This window comes from Lepidochelys olivacea (assembly GCF_965140295.1).
Source record: "Lepidochelys olivacea isolate rLepOli2 genome assembly, chromosome: 1".
NCBI classification, from domain to species: Eukaryota; Metazoa; Chordata; order Testudines; family Cheloniidae; genus Lepidochelys; species Lepidochelys olivacea.
The window spans coordinates 10,929,632-10,953,868 of NC_140411.1; the positions used below are offsets into that span (position 1 = coordinate 10,929,632).

At 51.4% G+C, this 24,237-nt stretch overlaps 1 protein-coding gene across 1 annotated transcript in view; it reads left to right on the forward strand.

Annotated features, from left to right (window-relative positions):
* The window catches only part of ATG16L2 (autophagy related 16 like 2), a 57,104-nt gene that overhangs the window by 3,472 nt on the left and 29,395 nt on the right, over positions 1 to 24,237 (forward strand). The window contains exons 2-5 of the mRNA XM_084636556.1: positions 18,087 to 18,171; positions 19,641 to 19,761; positions 21,666 to 21,739; positions 22,327 to 22,569. Coding sequence (XP_084492682.1) covers positions 18,087 to 18,171; positions 19,641 to 19,761; positions 21,666 to 21,739; positions 22,327 to 22,569 — 523 coding nt within the window. The remainder of the gene's footprint in view (positions 1 to 18,086; positions 18,172 to 19,640; positions 19,762 to 21,665; positions 21,740 to 22,326; positions 22,570 to 24,237) is intronic.

Genomic DNA, 24,237 nt, shown 5'->3' on the forward strand with positions numbered 1-24,237 from the left:
CACAGGCAGAATCATAATGGGGGGAAAGCCCTAGTTTATTCCCCTTTAAACTCTTCTCATCTCATCCAGTCTGGATGCCCTATGTTAGTTCACTCTGTCTCCGTTTCCGACTCTAGCTGGAGGAGAGAAGGAAGAAGATCAGCTGCGGATCTGCCAGCCAGGGAATTGGAGGGCAAAGCCTCTAGGCCTGGTGGTGCAGTTCCAGGAGGCCGATTTCCAGAGAGGAAGGATGGTGCAATGGTTAGGGCACTAGCCTGTGACCCGGGAGCCTTGGGTTAAGTTCCCTGCTCTGCCAGAAACGTCCTATATAATCTCGGGCAGGTCGCTTAGGCCCAGGTCCATGAAGGTGTTCAGGCTCCTAATGACCATTGATTTCAAGTACTTTTGGGGAAATGGGCCTTAGTCCCTTTGCGCCTCACTTTCCCATTTGTAAAGCAGGACTAAAACCACTTAGCCCACAGGGAGGTAGCGAGGGTAAATACATCACAGGTTGTGAGCGGCTCAGATACAACAGTAACGGGGTACAGATACGATGGATATATCCCATTGCAGTAAGATAGGGTTACAGTATAGGCCAGGACTGCTGGGTTCTCTTTCCAGCTCTTCCAGTGACTTTGCGATGTGACTCTGGACAGTCTCGTAAGCTTTTTGAGTGTCAGTTTCCACCTCTGTGAAATGACCATACTTTTACGGGTGCAAGCGTGTGCTGCTTTGAGTCTGACAGTCACACGGGTGTTGTAAAACGGAACTAGTTCGTGTCTGGACAGCCGGGGGAAAATGAGACACCGACTTGAAGTGTCTTCCCCGAGGCCGGGTTATGATTAGAACTTGGGAGTTTCGAACGTCCAGTTCTCTTCGTTCATCTAGATGGGTCACTGTTGCTGGCAGGTCTTTTGAGATCCCCCCAATAAAAGGCTCTGTAGAATTGCAACGGGTGAAGTAACATAATCCCCTTGCCGTCTGTCCCACCTTAAGCTACGGTCCGGCGGAGTTAAAAATGCAAGGAGGGGGGATTTAAAATTCACTGCTCTCAAATGCTGTCCCACGTTCAGGAAGAGGGCCGCCACCTGTCTCCTGCTCTTGCAGGTCTTTCTCAGATCCTGCAGGCCAGTCTCCTGCTTCCGGTCACAAAGTGATCCATGCCTAGTTGGCTGAGGAGACACTTCTTATAGGGCCGCACAGTTGGGGGCGTTATAGGAGGATTGTGCTTTTCTCGGGGGCATCCGGCATTAGCTGCTAACAGAGATGACCCGAACCATTACTCTGTATCTGGTGCAGCAACTCCTGTGTGTCAAAGGGAAAAAAAGGTCTCTCCAAGTCACGTAAATACGTTTCCGTGCACCGAGGTTTATTCTGCTTCAACCAATAGTTATTCTCTCTTCTGTGAGGGTGATTTTTTTCTCTTTCATTTTCAGTAGCGCTTCTCTGTCAGAGTTGGGGAGCATGAATTTTGACCCCTCCCCATCAGATTATGCAATATTGCTTTGCTGTATGGCCTCTGGAAAGTGACTCAGAACCCACCAGGAAGTGCCCTTTTTTACAGGCTGGTTTTCATGGTCACAGCTGAGCCCGGCTGACAGCTGTAATGCGCAGCTTGTCTTTCCACCGGTAGTGTTTACCATTCCTCTCCGATGTAGATCCACAGCTTCCAGTCTGCATTATAGAATCATAGAAGATTAGGATGGGAAGAGACCTCAGGAGGTCATCTAGTCCAACTCCCTCCTCAAAGCAGGACCAATCCCCAACTAAATCATCCCAGCCAGGGCTTTGTCAAGCCAGGCCTTAAAAACCTCTAAGGATGGAGATTCCACTACCTCCCTAGGGAACCCATTCCAGTGCTTCAACACCCTCCTAGTGAAATAGTGTTTCCTAATATCCAACCTAGATCTCCCCCACTGCAACCTGGGACCAGTGCATTACTGAGTGCACCGTGCCAGGGAGTGTCTTGGAAAGGACTCAAACGTCAGCTAGTTCCCACTGGCTCACCTCTTGGAAGGTCCAAGTTGCCATAATGAACGCTGGTGCTCTATGCTCTGCCCTTGCTCCCTCTTTGCTCCTGGGTCCAGCTCAAGCTGTTGACTATGCTCTATTACAGGCCCTCAAACTGTGGGGTGCGCTCCCCTGGGGGGCACAGAGGAACATTAGAAGACTGGAAAAGGGCAAATATAGTGCCCATCTATAAGAAGGGAAATAAGGACAACCCAGGAAATTACAGAACAGTCAGCTTAGCTTCTGTACCCGGAAAGATACTGGAGCAAATAATTAAGCAATCAATTTGCAAACACCTAGCAGATAATAAGGTGATAAGTAACAGTCAGCGTGGATTTGTCAAGAACAAATCATGTTAACCAACCTGATAGCTTTCATTGACAGGGTAACAAGGCTTATGGATATGGGGGAAGCGGTAGACGTGGTCTGTTTTGACTTTAGTAAGGCTTTTGATACTGTCTTGCCTGACCTTCTCATAAACAAACTAGGAAAATGCTACCTAGATGGAGCTACTATAAGGTGGCTGCATAACTGGTTGGAAAATCGTTCCCAGGGAGTAGCTATTAGTGGTTCACAGTCATGCTGGAAGGGTATAACGAGTGGGGTCCCGCAGAGATCGGTTCTGGGTCTGGTTCTGTTCAATTTCTTCATCAATGATTTAGATAATGGCATAGAGAGTGCACTTGTCAAGTTTGTGGACGATACCAAGCTGGGAGGGGTTGCAAGTGCTTTGGAGGATAGGATTAAAATTCAAAATGATCTGGACAAACTGAAGAAATGGTCTGAAGTAAATAGGATGAAATTCAATAAGGACAAATGCAAAGTACTCCCCTTAGGAAGGAACAATCAGTTGCACACATACAAAATGGGAAATGACTGCCTAGGAAGGAGTCCTGTGGAAAGGGATCTAGAGGTCATAGTGGATCACAAGCTAAATATGAGTCAACAGTGTAACACTGTTGCAAAAAAAGCAAACGTCATTCTGGGATGTTTTAGCAGGAGTATGGTAAGCAAGACACGAAAAGTAATTCTTTCTCTCTGTTCTGCGCTGATTAGGCCTCAACTGGAGTATTGTGTCCAGTTCTGGGCGCCACATTTCAGAAAAGATGTGGACAAATTGGAGAAATTCCAGAGAAGAGCAACAAAAATGATTAAAGGTCTAGAAAACAGGACCTATGAGAGAAGATTGAAAAACTTGTGTTTGTTTAGTCTGGAGACGAGAAGCCTGAGAGGAGACATGATAACGGTTTTCAAGTACATAAAAGGTTGTTACAAGGAGGAAGTAGAAAAATTGTTCTCGTTAACTGCTGAGGCTAGGACAAGAAGCAATGGGCTTAAATTGCAGCAAGGGAGGTTTAGGTTGGACATTAGGAAAAACTTCCTAACTGTCAGGGTGGTTAAGCACTGGAATAAATTGCCTAGGCAGGTTGTGGAATCTCCATCATTGGGGATTTTTAAGAGCAGGTTGGACAAACACCTGTCAGGGATGGTCTAGATAATACTTAGTCCTGCCTTGAGTGCAGGGGACTGGACGAGATGACCTCTCAAGATCCCTTCCAGTTCTATGATTCCAGGGTGTGTGGCGGGACCCGGACCAGCCCCCCACGGGAGGCAGGGAGAGAGCGCCACCTAGCCCTGCCCCCGACCATGGCCCTGCACCTAGTCCCGTCCCCAGCCTCAGCTCCACACCCAGCCGAGGGCCCAGCTACTGGTCCTCACCACGGCCCAGCTGCAGCTCCGCTCCCAGCCCTGTTCCCGCCTCCGGCCTCAGCCGCTGGCCATGGCTCCGTTCCCGGGCCCAGACCTGCCCTCAGCCTCGGCCCCCTGCCCTTGGCCTCCCTGCTCCCGACTCCGGCTCCTGGCGGGAGGCGGAGGGGAGGGGAAGGGTAGGGGCACACCATGGACAGGGGTAAGGGAGGGCATGACCCTGAAAAGTTTGGGGACCGCTGCTCTATTAGGTCTAGGACCCAGTTACCTGAGATATGAAGCCTCTCTGATTGGTCATGGGAGTTAGAATCTGCTGACTCTTCAGTGGAAATTTTTCAGCTGGTTCTGGTTGGCAAATAGAACTTGGGACAGAGCAACAAGGATCTTGAGCTGCTGGTGGCTTCTGGCCTCCAGCAAAAATCCACAGAAGCCCGTGGAAACCAATGGAGACCAGCTGGAGGATTCTAACTGGGTTTACTCAAACTGGCTCTTTGGGGGGAAAAGCAGGGAGGTGTTGAAACTCTTGGTTCTCGTTGGAGGGCCCGTGTCCATCCTGGTCAAGATTGATGAGGCTGCCGCCACTGTATAAGACTTATTTGTGCCATCGACCTTCTCCCTCCCCCTTAGGGGTGGGGAGGCTGGTTAGGGACCGGAGCTGGTTTCTGCTGGTTTGTGGCTGTTGGTGGCGGAAGGTGTCCAGTGGTGGAACCTCAGTAAAAGCTTCTAAAATTAAGTTTTGCCCATGCTTCAGAGAGAATTGTCTCATGGCCAAAGCCTGGCCTGAAGAAGTGCAGGGTGAACGTGGGATGGGTGTTGCGGAGATGTATCGCAGAGGGTATGCTGGGGGGCATAGATGGATATTGCACTTAGGTCTGTAAGCTCTGAGCTTTATGATCATCTCGGGAAGGGAAGGGAGTGCTACACCATGGACTGGCTGCCAAGAGACCTTCATTGCCAACCCTTCTGAGCCTCAGTCATATAGCTGATCATTCATTCACTCCCCCGGAGGGTAGATGCCATGGAGAATCATGGCTGTGAAGGGAGATGCATCCCCTGTCAAGGGAGAGGCGTCCCTCATGTAGAGTTTGACCATTAGGTTCAGGACTTTGGTTACTCTGTATTTGGCACCAGGGTTACCACTGTGGGAATCGTGTGTCCAGCTCTGGTGCCCACACGTCAAGGAGCATGTTGATAAATTGGAGAAGGTTCAGAGAAGAGTTACGAGAATGATCACTTGATTGGAAAACCTGCCTGATAGTGATAGACTCAAGAAGCTCAATCTATATATCGCAACAAAAAGCAGGTGAAGCGGTCTGTAAGTATCACAGATCACAGTCTGTAAGTATCTACATGGGGGACAGGAATTTGAGAGTAGAGGGCTCTTCAGTCTAGCAGATGAAGGTCTAACAAGATCCCGTGGCTGGAAGTGGAAGGTAGGAAAAATTCAGACTGGAAATAAGGTTGAAGTTTTTAACAGTGAGATAATCAACCGTGGGAACAATTTACCAGGGATCATGGTGGATTCACTGGCCATTTTAAAATCAAGACTGGATGTATTTCTAAGAGATCTGCTCTGGTTCAAACACAGATTAAGGCCTGTGTTATGCAGGAGATCAGAGCAGATGACCCCTGCAATCCCATCGGGCTTTATAATCTCTGATGGTGTTCAGTGGGGAGCTGATGCAGTGACTGGGGTGATGCATGCCCTTCTCCTGGTGTGACTCAGAAGAGCAAAGCGTTTGCGTTAAAGCCATACACCATGTTTAACCCACAGATATCTAGTCATGTTTCCCTGATCAGTGTAGACAGGAAAACCGTATCCCCTTTGTAACCATGTTAAACACAGCACATCGCTTGTTTTTATACCACTTGTTCCTAGCACAGTTTAAGGGCTTGGAGAGGGGGCCTTAGACTAACCCCTTTTTTTTACAGCCCCACGCCCTTGGAGAAGACCTAAAAACACAGTCAATTCTTCATGGCAGCTCCTGACTTCACTAATGTGTGATTTCGATCAATGGAGAGCACTTTTATGCAATTGACGGGTTTGGGTGAAGTGCGTGGTATTTAGTGCTGTTGCAAAACACCCTGGACACCTAGAAGATCTGTTTAGTTCAGCCCAAATCCCCTGAGCTACTCCCACTCCCCTGTCACTGCCATTATCGTCTGTATTTACTGTAGGTCTAGGTTCGGAGCCACGGTCGCGGATCAGGACCCTGCTGTACCAGGCGCTGTACAAACACAGAACAAAAAGACCGTCCCCGCCCCAAAGAGTTTGCAGTTGTGGTGTCGGATAGGAGACGACCGATGGATGCAGACCGATGAGAGAGTGCCAGATAACATGTCGGTGCTGGTCAGCGTGACGGGCAGGGGTTTGATCAGGCCAGCAGCGTGGCAAAGGGGAGTTTTGAGAAGGGATCGGAAGGCGGCTTTGGAGTGGCTGGTCAGAGAGCCTGCTTGTAACTGCAGCTGGGAGTGCCCCTACCTGTATGTATGCTGGTGAAAGTGCAGGCTGGAGGGCTTTGTAGCTTGTCACAGCAGTACAGTGTGAGAGGGAGCCCAGGCTGGTGGGTCGGGGGGGCATCCATCACACATCCGTGCTGGGATTGTGTCAATCATGCTGAACTCCAGCCACCTCTGCAGTGGAACACAACAGTTGTACGTTATGTCCCCCAAGGTAATTCCTCTCTCCCCTGGGTGTTCACACCCGGCAGATCCTGGTCTGTGGCTATCAGGCTACACTCATGTTGGCTGCTATTACCAAATTCCTAGAGACTAAATTGGAGGCATGTTTCATTTATCAGCTGTGTCTTGCGCGGGGAAGGGGTGGGTGTGCAGTGTGGTGTCTCCTCCCAAAGAGAGCTGGTTCCTTTGACGTGTCCATCACTGCTCCAATGCTTTGGTAAACGTATCAAGTTCTTTATGGGGTGGTGGATCAAATACAAACCTTCCCTGTGCACATCTTTTCCCATTGGCATGTTGTGAATTCCAGCTGAGTGACACATGTCAGACGCCACCCCTGGCCCACCTGCCGGCAGTCTCAGCAAAGGTGCCAATGGCTGAATGGACCATGGGACTTGTACTAACCTCTGAGCCAGAGAGGTGATGCCACCAGGTCAGGGTGAGGTGCACTATGCCCATCCACTGGCTCTGCCGTCTCAGTCCCATGAACCAAGCTATAGCTCAGTGGTTTGAGCATTGGCCTGCTAAACCCAGGGTTGTGAGTTCAATCCTTGAGGGGGCCATTTAGGGATCTGGGGCAAAAATTGGGGATTGGTCCTGCTTTGAGCAGGGGGTTGGACTAGATGACCTCCTGAGGTCCCTTCCAACCCTGATATTCTATGATTCTATGATTCAAGGCCCTTCCCGGCCTGTCCCCACGCAGCATCTCTCAGATGCTACTGAGTCATCGACTTCTGCCTCCTATCAGCCCACGATGCCAGCTGGCCTCCATCACTTGTTACATTTCGAAACGAGCACCTTCGTGCTTTCTCCCCTACTGCCCCACACTCCGGGGTGCTACCTGGAAGTGGGGTACCACTGAGCCCCCCCGACCCACCAGCCTGGGCTCCCTCTCACACTGTACTGCTGTGACAAGCTACAAAGCCCTCCAGCCTGCACTTTCACCAGCATACATACAGGAAGGGGCACACCCAGCTGCAGTTACAAGCAGGCTCTCTGACCAGCCCCTGCATGGGGAGGCTACTCCCAGCTCCGCAGGCACACACCCTCTCTGGAGTATAAACCCCAGATTATACCGTCTTATGCTGCACAGGGAACTGTACAGCTTAAACTCACAAAATTTGCCCCCTCCCTCAATGTGGAGAGGAATATGCAACAGCCTTTCCCCCCCGAGTTATGATTCCCACACACTTCACTCCAACTCACTGGTTTAGATAAAGCAAAAACAAGTTTATTAACTACAAAAGATAGATTTTAAGTGATTAGAATGGATAGCAAACAGATCAAATCAGATTACCTAGCAAATAAACAAAAAAAGCAAACTAAGCTTAATATACTAAATAGATTGGGTATGAAGAGCAGATTCTCACCCGAAGAGATGATACAAGCAGGCTGCAGATTCTTAAGGGGCAAGCTGCACTTGCTTTGCAGCTTGGAATCCCCAGGTGTTCCATAAAATCCCCTTAGGCTGGGTCCAGCACTTCCCCCAGTTCAGTCTTTGTTCCTCAGGTGTTTCCAGGAGTCGTCTTGTGTGAGGAGCAAAGAACCACAGATGATGTCACTTCCTGCCTTATATAGCTTTTGCATATGGCAGGAACCCTTTGTTCCCCAAGCTTGGTTCCGAGACCAGCCTGTGGAAAAACATTGACATCCCAAAATGGAGTCTAGAGACGTGGGCTGATCACATGTCCTTGTAGAATCATAGCAGCCATTAGGCTGTCTGCAGCATTCTCAGGAAGGCTCCCCAGGTGGGAGATAAGCTTCTCCTAAGGCCTATTGTCTTTTCCTAATGGCTCATTGCCTTGAATAGGCCCTTCCCAAGCAACTCTCTAGACTGAAAGCATCTTGTCTAGTGGGTGTTACGCGAGTGTAACTACATTTGAAATGCAGATACATAGTTAATATTCAGAACTTCAGATACAAAAATGATACATGCCTACAAATAGGATAATCGTATTCAGCAAATTATAACTTTTCCAATGACACCATGTAATCTCCTTTAGGATGAAAGGCACCAAAGAAATGGGAAAGTTGTACTGTTCTCATTTTGGCTTCCTTGGAGTTTAGCTGAAATTTCTGTTTGTGTTTACCCTGTAGTGCAAAATAATTGAATTCCACGTGACGATGCTGTCACATTTGCATCTTAACAGGATGATGCCCAAAATAAACCAAGGGCTCTTAACCACTGCCTCCATCTGACAGACCTGTGATGGTCAGGAAGATCCGACCTATTTTGGGTTAGTTGGTGACTCTGGGTCTCGATGTTTGTAGAAAACTCTGGGGCCAATTTCCCTTCATCCCAGCGATGCCCATGAGCTCCAAGCACCTCACCCCTCGTGTATTTAGACTCTCTTGCTGCAGGGCTCTTGGCTCCGTGGCGGTAACTTGAGGCAGAGGAGAAGCCAACGTCTGCTCCGCAGTCCTTCCTTGTGAGGGTGGTGGATCTCAATGTCACTGTTGGCAGGTGCAAGGTCACCACCTTGGTTCTCTCCTTGTGTGGTCCTCTCCATCATCTGTCCCAGGCCTGAGGGTACCTGTGCTGGTCAGTGCCTCTCTCCAGCCTTGGTGACAAGTTATGTCATTCCTCAGACCAGTGTCGGGCTAGGCCCGGTTCCCCAGGGTGCCACTCCCTTATCTCTGCACTAGTGAGCGCGTGGTGCCCCTGATCTCATGATGGGCCAGTGCTAAGCCAGGTCAAAGGGTCAGGGTTTTTCCGGGACAGCTCTCTTGGATTTAGTTAAGTTAAGGAAGTTAAGCAAGTTAAGGAAGTATGGGCTGGATGAATGCACTATAAGGTGGGTAGAAAGCTGGCTAGATTGTCGGGCTCAACGGGTAGTGATCAATGGCTCCATGTCTAGTTGGCAGCCGGTATCAAGTGGAGTGCCCCAAGGACCGGTCCTGGGGCCGGTTTTGTTCAATATCTTCATAAATGATCTGGAGGATGGTGTGGATTGCACTCTCAGCAAATTTGCGGATGATACTAAACTGGGAGGAGTGGTAGATATGCTGGAGGGGAGGGATAGGATACAGAAGGACCTAGACAAATTGGAGGATTGGGCCAAAAGAAATCTGATGAGGTTCAATAAGGATAAGTGCAGGGTCCTGCACTTAGGACGGAAGAACCCAATGCACAGCTACAGACTAGGGACCGAATGGCTAGGCAGCAGTTCTGCGGAAAAGGACCTAGGGGTGACAGTGGACGAGAAGCTGGATATGAGTCAGCAGTGTGCCCTTGTTGCCAAGAAGGCCAATGGCATTTTGGGATGTATAAGTAGGGGCATAGCGAGCAGATCGAGGGACGTGATCGTTCCCCTCTATTCGACATTGGTGAGGCCTCATCTGGAGTACTGTGTCCAGTTTTGGGCCCCACACTACAAGAAGGATGTGGATAAATTGGAGAGAGTCCAGCGAAGGGCAACAAAAATGATTAGGGGTCTGGAACACATGAGTTATGAGGAGAGGCTGAGGGAGCTGGGATTGTTTAGCCTGCAGAAGAGAAGAATGAGGGGGGATTTGATAGCTGCTTTCAACTACCTGAAAGGGGGTTCCAAAGAGGATGGCTCTAGACTGTTCTCAATGGTAGCAGATGACAGAACGAGGAGTAATGGTCTCAAGTTGCAGTGGGGGAGGTTTAGATTGGATATTAGGAAAAACTTTTTCACTAAGAGGGTGGTGAAACACTGGAATGCGTTACCTAGGGAGGTGGTAGAATCTCCTTCCTTAGAGGTTTTTAAGGTCAGGCTTGACAAAGCCCTGGCTGGGATGATTTAACTGGGAATTGGTCCTGCTTCGAGCAGGGGGTTGGACTAGATGACCTTCTGGGGTCCCTTCCAACCCTGATATTCTATGATTCTATGATTTACTGCGCAGATCTAAACAGCCAAGGTCTTTTCATTGCTGTGTGGGCACGAGATCCCACCACACTTCTGATCTGGACAGGGGGGCTTATTCCTTCCCCAGAAGTGGCTGCATGGTGTGACGCTGCACTGTTGCTTTGAGGGGGGGGGTGTCAGCGGGTGAGAATGGTGACGTCCGTGCCGTGTGGAGCCACTGCCGCCAGACGTCAGTCCCCAAAGAAATCATTCCAAAGCTCTGAGCACGAGGGCCTTCATGGGGTGAACCGAGCGTGGCTGCATTGGGAGATTCCATGTCTTGGGAGCTGGCTGGCTTAGCCGCAGTGTCTTTTGTTTAGAATTTGCTGCCTCGTTATATTTTGCGAACGAGAAACAAAGCCCAACATTCCATGGCTTTTGTGCAATCCGGCACTGCAATGATTCAGCCCTTTCAATCCCTCCGCTCATTTCCTGTTCTGACACCAAGCCCCCACCCCCTCCAGGGAAAGCTTTCAACACACCTCCCATGCACCCGCAGGCCTGGTTGCCCCCCGCAATTCTGTTAGGCCCCTGCCTTGTCACCCAGGTCTTTTCTGCAGAGCATTGAAATTTGTCTCTAGAAGCAGCATTCAGCCAGGGACTGGCTAGTGGCCGCAGGTCCGGGGATCCGATGTGTCCCCAGTGCCTTAAGAACGGTGAAGGCTTTTGGCAAGGGGTCCCGGGGCTGGATGTGACATGGAAAGAGGGATGGGTTATAGCAGCAGAATTCGGAGGACGTGAGCCTGTATCACGGTGACAGTGTCCCGACAGGCCCAAAGGAGTCCAGGCTTTGGTGGTAGCTTGTTCCTTAAAGATCTTGCCAGTTTGAGCACCGGTGTGAGTACGGTGGGATGTCTGTCTTTCTGTTGAGCGACTCCTTGATCCTTGTTAGAATCCTTAGGCCTGGTCTACACTCAGTGTGCCCAGGTTTAACTCAGATCAGCCTTTAAATGGATTTAGTTAAACCCTCCTCGTGGACACCTGAAGGTGCATTACACCCGGCTTATATCAAGTTAGCTTAATTCAGTGAGCGGGAGCCTTAGACATTCCCATGGAAGAGTCTCTTTGTGCCACGTGATAGCATCTCAGGGCAGGTGTATCCTGCGGGAGAACTGGAACCTAGGGCTCCTGGAGGGCAACCTGCCAGAGATGCTCATCGTCTCCTGGCCTGTCATTTTTGAGAGGGGCTGTGCTCCCCGCTCAGTGCTCAGCACCTCTGAAAATCAGGCCGTTGGCCTTACCTTCCTCTTGCTCCCCAGCCGCTTGGCACGGACGCTGCGTCTGGCGCCGTGCTTTGGAGCCGTTTCTAAACAGAGCGGAGGTCCACCAGGCTGGAGGAGCGGCGCCCTGTGATTTTTCTTGGGGTAAAGTAGCTCATGCCGCGGACGTGTTAGAGAGGACAGGGCAGGGTTCTGCAGAGGTGTCCGACAAAACCAAAAGCTCAGGGATGTTATGGGGCCACTGCTTAGTGTTGAAGACACAAAGGACTTCCAGCTGGTAATGGAAGACTATAGGGAGGCAGAGCTGCTCAACGTCTGCTTTGCTTCAGTCTTCCCACAAAAAAATAACGTGACCGGCTGACCAGTGAGGTTACCACAGAGAGCAAAGGGGAAGGGATGCAGAACAGTATTTGTAAAGAACACGTCCGAGATCTTCTGACTAATTTGAATGAGATCAGGTCAGCAGGGTCTGATGCTATTCACCCTCGGGTGCTGACAGAATTAGCTGAAGAAACCTCGGAGCCACTGGCAATAATATTTGCAAACTTCTGGTTGAGAGGCGAGGTCCCGGAAGACCAGAGAAGGGCTAAGGTAGGGCCCATCTTTAAAAAGGGGAATAAAGGAGGAACCGGGAAACTATAGACTAGTCAGCTTGACTTTGATACCTGGGAAACTACTAGAGTAGTGTATAAAGCATTCAGTGTGTGAACCCCTGGCGGATGACGGGGTGATCACTAGCAGCCAGCATGGATTTACCAAGAACAAATCATGCCAAACCAGCTTGATTTCCTTCTTTGGGTTGCTGGGTAGGGGGAATGCGATGGACATAGTATACCTGGACTTTAGCAAGGCTTTTGACACAGTCCCACATGACATGCTGATAGGTAAACTAGAGAAATGTGGGCTCAGGAGAACGACCATTAAGTGGATGCATAACTGGCTAAACAACCGCAAACCAAGAGTAACTATTAATGGAAGGATGTCAGATTGGAGGGAGGTGTCAAGTGGGGTTCCACTGGGGTCTGTTCTGGACTTGGTGGAAAGAGCCCAGATACTGTGGGGATGGGCCTGGCGCAAGATCATAGACAGCTTGGGCCACACTGGGTGTAGACATAAGCCACGCTTTGGGCCAACCGTGTTATCAGCTGATCGCAAGCTCAGTGAAAAGCCATAGCACAGGGAGGGCCACACGCAGCACACAATAGCGTCCCTGTAATGCCGGGAGTCTTGCTCGCAAGCACAGCGGAGATCTGAGCAGGGCTGGATTGTCAGGTAATATTTTATGCTCTATGAACACCCCCCTCTCCCCCCCACGAACACATCCTAGTGGAGCCCAAAGTACCACATGAGCTTAATGTGTACTGCACCACTGAAATGCAGCCACTTCTGGGGTGGAGCGTGGTAGCCAGCATGCTGGACAGCAATGATGGGTGGGGGAAACTTGCTTAAGAAGTCCAGAGTAAACCTTCCTTCTGTGAAATGTGCCCTGGGGTCTGTGGCATCCACAACAGGCGGACCGGACATGGGCGTTTGAGATCTCTGCAATATCCCCCTCCTCCCGCCCCGGGAAGCGGCAGCGGATTCATATTAGAACCTGCCTCAGCAGGAAGAAGCGTTGGCCGGGCCCGGCTGGATTTGACGTTACGGTTGAAACCCGAGGGTCAGACCTATAAACTGCCGCTGCAGCTGGGCGTGTGGGGCAGCAACGGAGGGTGTGAGTGAGTGCACGCCGGGCTGATGCATTTGCACCAGTGATCCGCTTGGAGTGGGTGAAACACCTGTGCGCTTTGCAGAGCTGCCCAGAGCAGAGCCCGCCACATTTGAAAGCAGCCAGCTCGCTCCCGGCTGCTCCGCCTCCCGGTGGAGTCGAGGAGCTGGGGCAGGCTATGGGGCAGGGCACCCAGGGTTTTCTGCCTAAGGCTCCAGCCCCACGCCGGGCACAGACTGAGTGACACGTGTCGGGTGTCAGCAGAAAGGGGGCTCCTTTGGCATCAGTCCTGGGCCGGGTGCTGTGCTGCTGGGGGTACTACCCACCTCTGCTCATCGACGCCCCCTGGGCTCATGCCACAAGAGCAGGGGAGCCTGGCTAGTTACCTTCTGCTACCTCGGATTCCCCTGGCAGCGGCATTTGGCACTGGGATTTTTCTTCTCTTCCTATCCTAAACTCTAGCTGTGCTTTTATCAGACCGCTGCCACATTCCACGCCAGAGGTGGCTGCCTGCCAGTAATGAGGGAAATGATTCCCATGCTAATGCATGCAGGGCTTGCTTATTTCACAGGGGAGCTGAAGATTAATTAGCTAATGCTTGTGAAAGGGCTTGGAAGGTGGATAAAGCTAAGTGTCATTTCGAGGGTGCGGTATTTTCAAACAGAGTGGTCCCTCCTTTCATTGGAGGATGCAGGGGCTGATGTGTGACTATCTCTGCACCCACCAGGAGATCCCCCTGCCAGGCTTCCTCTCCCAGCACCCACAACTGGCTCGCGCGCCTTCGACTGATCACAAGGGAGGTGGCTCATTCTGTGCTGAAGCTCTCAATAGCCTAGACCCAAATGTCACAAAAAAGGCACACAAAACCCCCCCAGGCTGTGCGTCGTCTAATACATTATGGCACTTTGCTATCAAAGGCCACGTTCTCGGCTCCACCCAGCCTCCACTGAGGACAGCTGAGATGGGAGCTCTCTGATCCTGGGGCCTGGTCTGTGTCCAGGGGCTGCTCTAAAGTACACTGCCCCCTAAGGCCATCTACCAGCTGGGGATCACTGGAGTACAGCATGCTGCTGTCAGGCCTGTCTGCCTGCCCCAGCTTGGCCTCTCTGCTTGCAGCTTCTGTGGAGGCTGGCGTGTAGGATCCAGCGATGCCACTTCTGGTCTCCCCTAGAGCTGCTGTCCAGCCTCTTTGCACCACTAGACCAGAGCAGAGGGGGCTGGGCTGCAGGCCAGAATCGGCATGGCTCTTAAGCTTTCGGGACCCAACTCTTCGCAGAGGCTAAGGAATGAATCCTCCACCCCCTTTGAGGCAGGAAACTGTGTCTCTATTTTTACAGAAGGGGGCCAGAGAGCTGAAGGCCCAGCTCCATAAAGTGACTTGTGACTTAAGAGCTCAGTGGTTTACGAACTCACTCAAGAGGTGGGAGACCTGCTGGTTCAAGTTCTCCCTCTGGCTGATCGTGAGAAGGGATGTGAGCTGGAATAATAGGCAGCAGGTTTAAAACAAATGAAGTATTTCTCCACACAACACACAGTCAACCTGTGGAACTGCTTGCCAGAGGATGTTGTGAAGGCCAAGACCATAAATGGGTTCAAAAAAGAACTAGATAAATTCATGGAGGATAGGTCCATCAGTGGCTATTAACCAGGATGGGTAGGAATGGTTTGCTAGAAGCTGGGAATGAGCGAGAGGGGAAGGATCACTTGATGATTCCCTGTTCTGTTCATTCCCTCTGGGGCACCTGGCAGTGGCCATGGTCAGAAGACAGGATGCTGGGCTAGATGGACCTTTGGTCTGACCGAGTAGGGTCATTCTTATGTTCTTATGGATCTACCATTCCTCAGGTGACTACCCTCACTACTAGGCTGTAGAGTCATTCTCATTCCTTTCTGCCTAAATTAATGTTTAATCATTACAGTGGAACAACTGTGTACATCCCATAGTCCACTGGTCGGGACGCTCACTGGAGGAGGTAGATTCCTGTTAGAATCCTTTCTCCAGTGGGATCAGGTTTGCCATCCTTTCCAGTCCAGGGAACGGCTAATCTGGCATTTCTGACAATGTGGCCTAGTGGATAGAGCACTGGACCGGGACTCAGGAGACCTGGGTCTTTTCATGGCTCTTCTGCTGAGTGACCATGGGCAAGTCACTGCCCCTCTCTTGCCTCGGTTTCCCTATCTGTAAAATAAGGGTAATGCTACTTGTGCCCTTTGAGACCTATGGCTGAATGGAGCTAAGTCCTCTCATTTGTGTGTGTGCATGTGTAATGTCGCTTCAGGACAATGCCTGAGCGATCAAATAGCTTGTAACATCAGACCCACCAAGTCTTACTGACCTGGCTTTAATTTTAAGGCAGCATTTAAAGTACTGGACTCCTTGGTATGTTTTGCTGTTTTGGTGACGTTTAAAATCTTGCCCACCGTTTCCTGCAATCTCCCTTGATCGGATTGTCACGTCTTTCGCCCCGAGGGCTTGTTGGACAAACTGTTTTCTCAAAGCCTGGTAGATTTCATTCTTTTTCCCTCTGATCAGATTCCCCAGCAAGAAGCTTACAAAGAATTGCCTGAGGGCACTGGCAATTTCACCAGCCTGACTCCGGGCTTCACCACTGGTGGTGTGCTCTGTGAAGCCAGCCCTTTGATTGTCCTGCCAAGAGGTCCTCAAAGCTCTCCTGGGACATGTTCACACCTTCCTCACCATTGTGCCTCCAGTCCTGGGGCAGCTCCCCTGCCCTGGAGCTAGCTAGAGCCAATGTGTGTGCTGGGGGCCGGAGACGGCTGGAAATTGCTCCCCTGGAGAGCCTGCAAGCCGGTCATCACACTTGAATGGAACGATGGGGAGCCCACCATAATCCTGCCCTCCTAATGCTCCGTATCCAGGAGCCGCGGGTACGCTGGAAGGCTCGGTCTATGCTGGAGCTGGGTGGGTGTAAGGCAGCTTATGTCGAACTAACCGTGTCAGTGTTGATGCTACAGCCTTGCTCCCGCCAATGTAAGTGCCCTACTACGCCGACGTCATAACTCCGCCTCCCCCAGAGGCGTGGGGCTTCTGTCGGTGTAGTTAGGGCCAGGCAGTGTGCCCTAGACACTTACATACATGGGCTGTTGGCTAAAATTCTTGTCAATTTCACAGCCGTGAAATTGACAAGAAAGGCTGGTAGGTCCCTGCGCCTGGCTCCCAGCTCTGGCTGTCACCCCTGAGGGGGATGGAGGGGGGGCTCCAGCTAGAGCCTGGCTACCTGCTGGGAACCATGCTACTTCCTGGCTCCCAGTTCCTAGCTGGGCTGCTGCCTGGGCTCCCCACTCTAAGCCGGGGCTCCCAGCTCCCCACAGAGCTCCCAGAGAGTGGGGCTGCTCTGCAGAGACCCTGGCAGCGTGAAGTTGGCAAGAATGTCAATTTCACCGCTGGCAGGCTCTGTACTGTGAAACTGAGCTTTTGCGGGGGGTGGGGAGGGGTCACAGCTGGGGCTGTCACTTAGGTGTGGATGGGGGCTCCAGCCGTGAGCCCCGTATGACTTGTCAGTGCCCCACACTCGGCTGTCAGTGCCCCACAAAGCCCCACTTCAGTAGGTACAAGCACTCCAGGTGAGGACGCACTCCAGCGGCAGGAGGAGGGGAGTGTGGACCCCAGCAGCCGATTGAATTACCATGGTGTAGACAAGCCCTGAGGCTTTGCCCTGTTTTCACAGCTGGTGGCAAGGTGGACTTTGAAACCGCACCGACATGGTTAATGCTTGGTTAGTCGCCAGGGGAGCAAAACACCTGCTGTCCTGCTGGCAGCCTGGGCTAGAGCATATGGTTCTGTTTGTTTGTTTTCCTCCCCCCCACGGTGTATCCAAGTTTGACCAGGTATTTGTCTGAGACCTGAATTGCACCTTCCTCCCATCTGGATGCAGCACAGTGCCCTGTGTGTGTCCTCCAGGCATGCTGTGCCCAGCTAAGACGCTATGGGATAACTACCAGGGATTCCCCAGCACACATCGATAACAGCATGGCCTGCTGGGACACACCTCTGTTGAGTCATGCTTGCGTTGTGGAAGGAGCCGCTGTGTGAACACAACTAACCCACTGGTTACAAAATGTGGCGGTCCTTAGTGGTGATGGGCTGTTCGCCAAGTATCCCCAAGTGCTCCACAAAGATTTAAACCTCACCACGACCCTGTGAGGTGCGTTGCTGTTAACCCCCGTCTGCAAATGGGGGAGCCAAGGTCCAGACCGACTCGGGTTGAAATTCTCAGAAGTGGCCTCTGATTTTGGGTCCCTCCATTTTTGGGGCACCCACCATGGAACAGCTGGTCCCTGGCTTCCAAATGTGCTGAGTCGCCCTGTCACCCACTGATTTCCCCTAGAGCTGTGGGTGCTCAGAGCCTCTGAAAAGCCGAGTGTCCCAAGCTCTATGGGGCAGGAACTGTCTCTTTGTTTGTGCAGCCCAATGGATCCTGGTCTTGTAGGCACGACACTAATACAATTAACAAATAACAATAAGTCGGGCACCCGACATTTAGTGTCCTGCAGAGATTCCTGAACAGAGCTGGGAACAGAACCCAGGAATCCTGACTCCCGGTCCCCTGCTTCGTCTACGCATGGTGTGGATGCTTTCCAGGAGGCATGACCCATACGCGGGCCTAGTCACATTTCATTACAGCCGTGCGCCGGCCCCTTGAGGTTCACAATAATAGAATGTAGAGATGGAAGAAGACCCGTAGGCCTGGTCGCCCCGTTTTGCAGGTGGATAAATTGCTTGTTAAGCTGCCGGCAGCAGGCTCCTTCTAGAACTGGCAGAGCTGGGGGTTCTTTCATGTCTGACCTCTCCCCCAGATTTCAGAGAAGGGGTTCTGATGAATGGGTCCCCCCTCTCCCGCACACGATGTTCGTGATCCCCATGCCCTGGATCTCTTTGCTTCCTTGCAGATACCAAACTGTTGGAAAAGTCCAGCTTGCTGGTGCATTTCACAGAGAAGCTACAGGCTGAGTCCTTTGATCTCCAGGCCCCTAGGTAAGTAGAACGGATCTGACTTCTTCCTCCTCAGGCATGGAGGAGGGCGTGACACTTCCCAGAGCCAGCAGCACTGAGTTATATCCCCTCTGGCCCTACAATGGCTGCACTGTTATCTTTGGAAGTTGATAGGCAAGCGTAGCTGGCCCTTTCCCTGGTCCCTCACAGCACCGAATGCCTCTGACTAGTGGTGGCAGTCCGTGCTCTGGGAAGGGGGAGGCTTTCACAATCAGACCTTTCTTCCTTTCCAACAAAAATCCACTGAGTCAGCCAGGCACCGGTTCCTGGCTCCCCAGCTGAGTAGGAGTGGGAAGTGGCTCAGGATGGATGGAGACAGGCTTTCTTCTCTGTCAGTGCTGAGCCGTTGCTGTTGTCTTTCAGAGGAGACGCCAGTAACGTAAGTGATCTGAACCATAGAGTCCAAGTGACTTTTTTGCAAGAGTAAAGGGAGGTTAAGCCTGGGGGCTAGGCCAGATTGCATTGTGGGTAATTACGTTCTGCCTTCCTAGAGCCCCTGTGCAGCTTCAGTTTGATAGTGTTTTGCTTCTTCACCTCCTGCCCCAAACTGCTGTGAGTTTAACAGCTGCAATGTTCCACCCCAGAATTAGCTGCACTGCAAGAGGTGAACAAAGCAATCCTTCTGCATGCGTGTATCTTTTGCTCTCTCGCCCCACAAAAAACTGCCAGCCACATTCTGCCGCGCTTATTCCAGCCGACAGTGGGTCGGGGCGCAGGATCTGGTCTGATCCGGCAATGGTAACGTTGCATAGCTAACCTTTAACAGCAGTTACGTTATGCAAAGATAAAGATAAAAATAACTTGACCACATTGCATGGGGGCATTGCAGCTTTCCTGGGTAGTGAGCAGCTTGTTGGACTTGCCTCAGTTAAATGCACCACAAAATCTGCAGCATGAGTGACATAGCAGCATTGACGTTGCAGCAGGAGCTCTTGGCTTTTGCACTTGCTGACTTTGACGGCAAAACGGGTATTTTTAATGTTACATTAAGAGCGACGTCTGCATTTAATAGCCTGGCTAAAGTAACGGAGAAGCCAATCGTCGTGTTTGTTTCATTAGGCCCCCGGCTTCACGCCTCACTGAGGGCAGCGGGGGCAGGAGAGAGCATCTTTGCTAGAGGCAGTTTGGCTTAACAGAGCAGAAACACCTGTGTTTACAGTATGATTTTCTGCTGCAAAAAAGCAGAAGCTGGGCTGTTTTCAAATGAAAGCTGCGGATGTACTGAAGTTCAGGCTCTGTTTTTTTTTTTTTTTTAAATGCACGAAGCAAAACAATTCATTGCACCTTTGCCGTCTCTTTCTTGCACGCTGCCCCAGCGGGATTGCCCCTCTGCCTCAGGAATTTGGCCTCTGCTCCTGGGGAAGGCAGATCTTCATTAAGCTCCGCTGCAAACTCAGCAGCTGCATGCTCAGAAGTGACTTTGGGTTTTTTTTAACCTGCCCTGTCTGTAGGTCAGGGCGGGAAACCAAGGGCTGCGTGCTGGAACCAGGCTTGGGCCCCACAGAAGCGCTGCAGACCCTGAAGATAAAGTACCAGGGGCAAATTGCGGAGATGAAAGACGTCAGTGGGGAGGTACGTAGGGGGGAGGGAAGGTCCCAAGGGTCAGCTCTTGTGGCCCTGGATTGTCATTTGCCCTGTTTTCTTAGCCCCTGCATGTGGGGGGAGTAGCCTGTGCCCACCGTTGCCAGGGGAGGGGTGCCCAGTTCCATAAGGTTTGGGGGGTACAGACCATGTTGGCAGTTGAGGAAACTTCCTCTCCCTGCAGCAGTCAGGCTGCCTTGGCTGCCTGGACCCAGGGCAGTGGGGTCGGGAGGGGTGTGGAAAGAGGCAGCCGTGAATTACGGCCCCCTGCTGATTTCAGCCCTTGAGCGTGGCCCCGTTTGCTTTCCCTGCGCAGGGCTGGTCTGGCAGGGCAAGTGGACAGGGCTGTGTGCCCTGGAGCTGCCCTGAAGGGCCAGGGTCCGGAGGGGGCCCTCTCTGGCGAGGAGAGGGGAGGGGTGTCAGTACTCCCAGGGTGTAGCCCACCTGCTCGCAGAGTCTCTGCCAACATCCCCAGCCGAGGTGTGTGACTGCTGGTTGGTGGCTGCTGCAGCAGTGGGAGAGGGAGGTGGGCAGGGAGCCTGTTTCTGGCAGCCAAGGCCGCCTGGACAGAGCCCTTTCCTTGTCCCCTGCCAGACAGAGTCCCCTCCTGACTCCCCTCCTGACTCCAGCCTTTCAGTGTGGCCCCATCATCTCTTCGTGCCCCCCCCCCCCGATAACCTTACTGCACCCACCCTCATTTGGGAGCCTCTGCGCCGTAGGTACAGGGGTTCGGTAAATCATAGGCCTGATTCTGCATTACTACACTGTGAAATTTTACAAACTTCCGATCATTGGAAGGTAAGGACATCACAGCGCTGGCTTTGCTTGATGAGAACATTTCAAAAATGTTGAAGCCTGGGAGAAAAGGTGTCTGTTTAAATAAGAGACGACCCTTGTAATACGGGACTGTTGCCAACCCGATGGCTAGGTACTGCCACTAGTAAGTGTGGACTTTGCACTTGCAAAGAAGGCAGGGCGTGGTATTGCAGAGCACTCAGCATTGCCGGATTTAGCTGTAGGCAGCAGATTTCAAACAAACGAAAGGAAGAATTTTTTCACACAACGCGCAGTCAACCTGTGGAACTCCTTGCTAGAGGATTTATGTGAAGGCCAAGACACTAGCAAGGTTCAAAAAAGAACTCAATAAATTCTTAGAGGATAGGTCCATCAATGGCTATTAGCCAGGATGGGCAGGGATGGTGTCCCTGGCCACTGTTTGCCAGAAGCTGGGAATGGACGACGGGGGATGGATCAATTGATGATTACCTGTTCTGTTCATGCCCTCTGGGGCACCTGGCATTGGCCTCTGTCAGAAGACAGGATACTGGGTTAGATGGACCTTTGGTCTGACCCAGTGTGGCCGGTTTTATGTACTGTAGGTCTATAGACAGTACCATTATGGAGGCTGTAGGTTAGAGAGCAACTGGGGAACCTGTCTGCAATTCTGGCATCTGGAAAATCACTCTCTGTATCTACAAGCAGCTCCCAGACCTTTTAGTTTGTTCCTGTAGCTTGGAAATGGCTTGTGAATAGGAAGAGCATGCTGAATACTATAGGCAATGGTGTTGTAGCTGGGTCAGTTACAGGGATGTTAGAGAGACATGGTGGGGGAGGCAATATCTTCTGTTGGATCAACTCCTGTTGGTCAGAGAGGCAAGAAGTTGGTCCACTAAAAGATAGTCTGAGTGTTGGCATGCAAGTGAGCAACAAAAAAACCCAACCTGTCATCATTCTTGTATCCCACTGCACACACCACAATCTCAGGTGGAGTCTGGTTTATGACTCTCACCAGTTCTGCCTCGTGTGCTCCACAGCCCTTGAGAAAGCTACGTCCACATACGTGCGTTTCTCTTTGGAAGATCACCTGGCCTTTGAAATCTCTCTCTCGTTTGCAGTTGGCGTATCGAATTATTGAACTGAGCAAATTACTCAAGGCCAAAGAGTGTAAACTGCAGGAGCAGAAAACCAGGTAAGAATGCCCCCCAATCTCCTGGGTGCACCTGATTTAACACTGCTTCCTTCCAGGGCGCTTATCCTTGGGGCTTATTTTATACAGACACCTGCTTATTTAACCAGCATGAGGGGGCAGGTCTACTCTGCAAAACTGGCCCCTCCTTCCCCTACAGACCTCCTCCTGTGTTGGAATCACAATCTGAGGAGCCAACTTTAATGGCAGTAAACGTTTACTACTCTTCACTCGTACTAGCCCTGCAGAGATCACCCAGCAAGCTGGGCGTGTGGCAGAGAAACCTGTACAGTGCATCCCTCGCTCTAGTCAGTTACCCCATTTCCAGCCTACGTTGTGTGTTTTCCCCCTCTGCCTGATCCACAGAGGATATGAGTCTGCTACAGCTCCCAGCTAAGGGACTTAAGCCTTTAGCTCAAGCTGGAGAGGCACGTGCTCTCAACTCTGGAGGCCCTGGGTTCAATCCCTGGTGGTGATCAAGATGGCAGTTGCTCCAGTTTGGGAGCTCGCTTTCAGGAGTGCTGATAAAGTTTGGGGTGCAAGTCGGGGGGAGCCCATTCCCTAGAGGGCTGTCTCTTGGTTTGGCTCAGGCTGGCGTCCCTGAGCGGACGGATCTCTGAGCTGGAAGCAGAGCAGCAACAGCTGAAGGGCCAGGCGAAAGATCTGGGCAGCGGGAACTGTGCCATGAAGGCGGAATACGACGCCCTTCGTGAGCGTTACCAGCTCCGGGAGGGGGAGCTGCGGCGAGCGGCCGAGAAGGAGCAGGAGCTGATTGAGAGCCTGGTGCGGAAGAAAGTGGAAGCTGCCGAGCACCAGAACAAGAAGAACGAGAGGTTGGTTAAGGGTCTGTCGCTGCCCAGCGTATGAGAGAGTCTCGCCTGGGCTGGTGGGGGGCACAGGGCATGCAGACCCTGGGCACTGCGGAGGAGACCTGGTGGGGGATGCTGCTGCAGGGTCCTAGGGCAGGAGGGAGTTTTGCCCAGCCCTCCTCCATGGGAAAGCTGGACCCTGCAGTGCAGAGGATGGGAGCAAGGAAGGCAATATGCAAGGCTCTGCTCACACTCCCTGCGGCTCTGCCTGCCCCCATTGGAGGGAGGGGTTGTGTCAGTGTGCTGGAGCAGGGAACTCGCTTGCTGAGGCCAGTGGGAGCCCTTGGGTGGGATTTTGCAGCCAATCCAAAGGCCAGGGGATGAGGTTATCAGTGGGCCATGGGCATGCCGTGTGCTGGCTGTCTAGCGAGGGTGATGGGGCCAAACAAGCACCTTAGTATCTGAGTGACTCTCAGTCTTTAATGGCCTTATCCGTCCAGCCCCCTTGTGAGGCAGGGCTGGGCCGTGCTTCCTGCTGTACGGATGGGGGCACTGAGGCACAGAGCAGTTAAGGGACTGGCCCAAGGTCACATATGCAGTCTGTGGCAGAGGAAGGCCTTGAACTGAAGGTTCGCATGTCCCAGGCCAGTGCCCTAACCACTGGGCGATCCTGCTTCTTGAGTCTGGCTCCTTCTGCTGATGGAAATGGACCTGTTCCGTTGCCCTCTGCTTGAGCTTGCTTCTGGCCGGCCACCAGCTATGTTGCTTTCCTGTGAGGAAGAAATAAGCCCTAATTATATCGCCAGCCAAGGGAGGTCTCTAGCTCACACAGCAGAGCGCTGCGAGACACAGTCAACCTGTGCAACTCGGTGCCAGGGGGTGGGATGAAGGCCAAAACTAGAACTGGGTTCGAAAAGGAGCAAGATGAGTTCACGGAGGGTAGGCCCACCAATGGCTCTTAGTAGGGCTGTCGATTAATTGCAGTTAATTCATGCGATTAACTCAAAAAAATTAATCGTGATTAATCACAGTTTTAATCACACCAGATAATGGAATACCAATTGAAATGTAGTAAATATTTTGGATGTTTTTCTACATTTTCATATATATTGTATTCTGTGTTGTAATTGAAATCAAACTGTATATTATTTTTTATTATAAATATTTTCATTGTAAAATGATAAACAAAAGAAATAGTATTTTTCAATTAATCTCCTGCAAGTACTGTCGTGCAATCCCTTTGTTTCGAAAGTGCGACTTACAAATGTAGTTTTTTTGGTTACATAACTGCACTCGAAAACAAAACAATGTAAAACTTCAGAGCTTGCAAGTCCACTCAGTCCTACTTCTTGTTCAGCCAATCGTTAAGACAAACACGTTGTTTACATTTACAGGAGATAATGCTGCCCACTTCTTACTTACAATGTCACCAGAAAGTGAGAAGAGGCATTTGCATGGCACTTTTGTAGCTGGCATTGCAAGGTATTTGCATGCCAGATAACACTAAATGTTCTTATGCCCCTTCATGCTTCGGCCACCATTCCAGAGGACATGCTTCCATGCTGACGGCACTTGTTAAAAAAATGAGTTAATTAAATTTGTGACTGAACTCCTTGGGAGAGAATTTTATGTCCCCTGCTCGGTTTTACCCGCATTCTGTATATATTTCATGTTGTAGCAGTCTCGGATGAT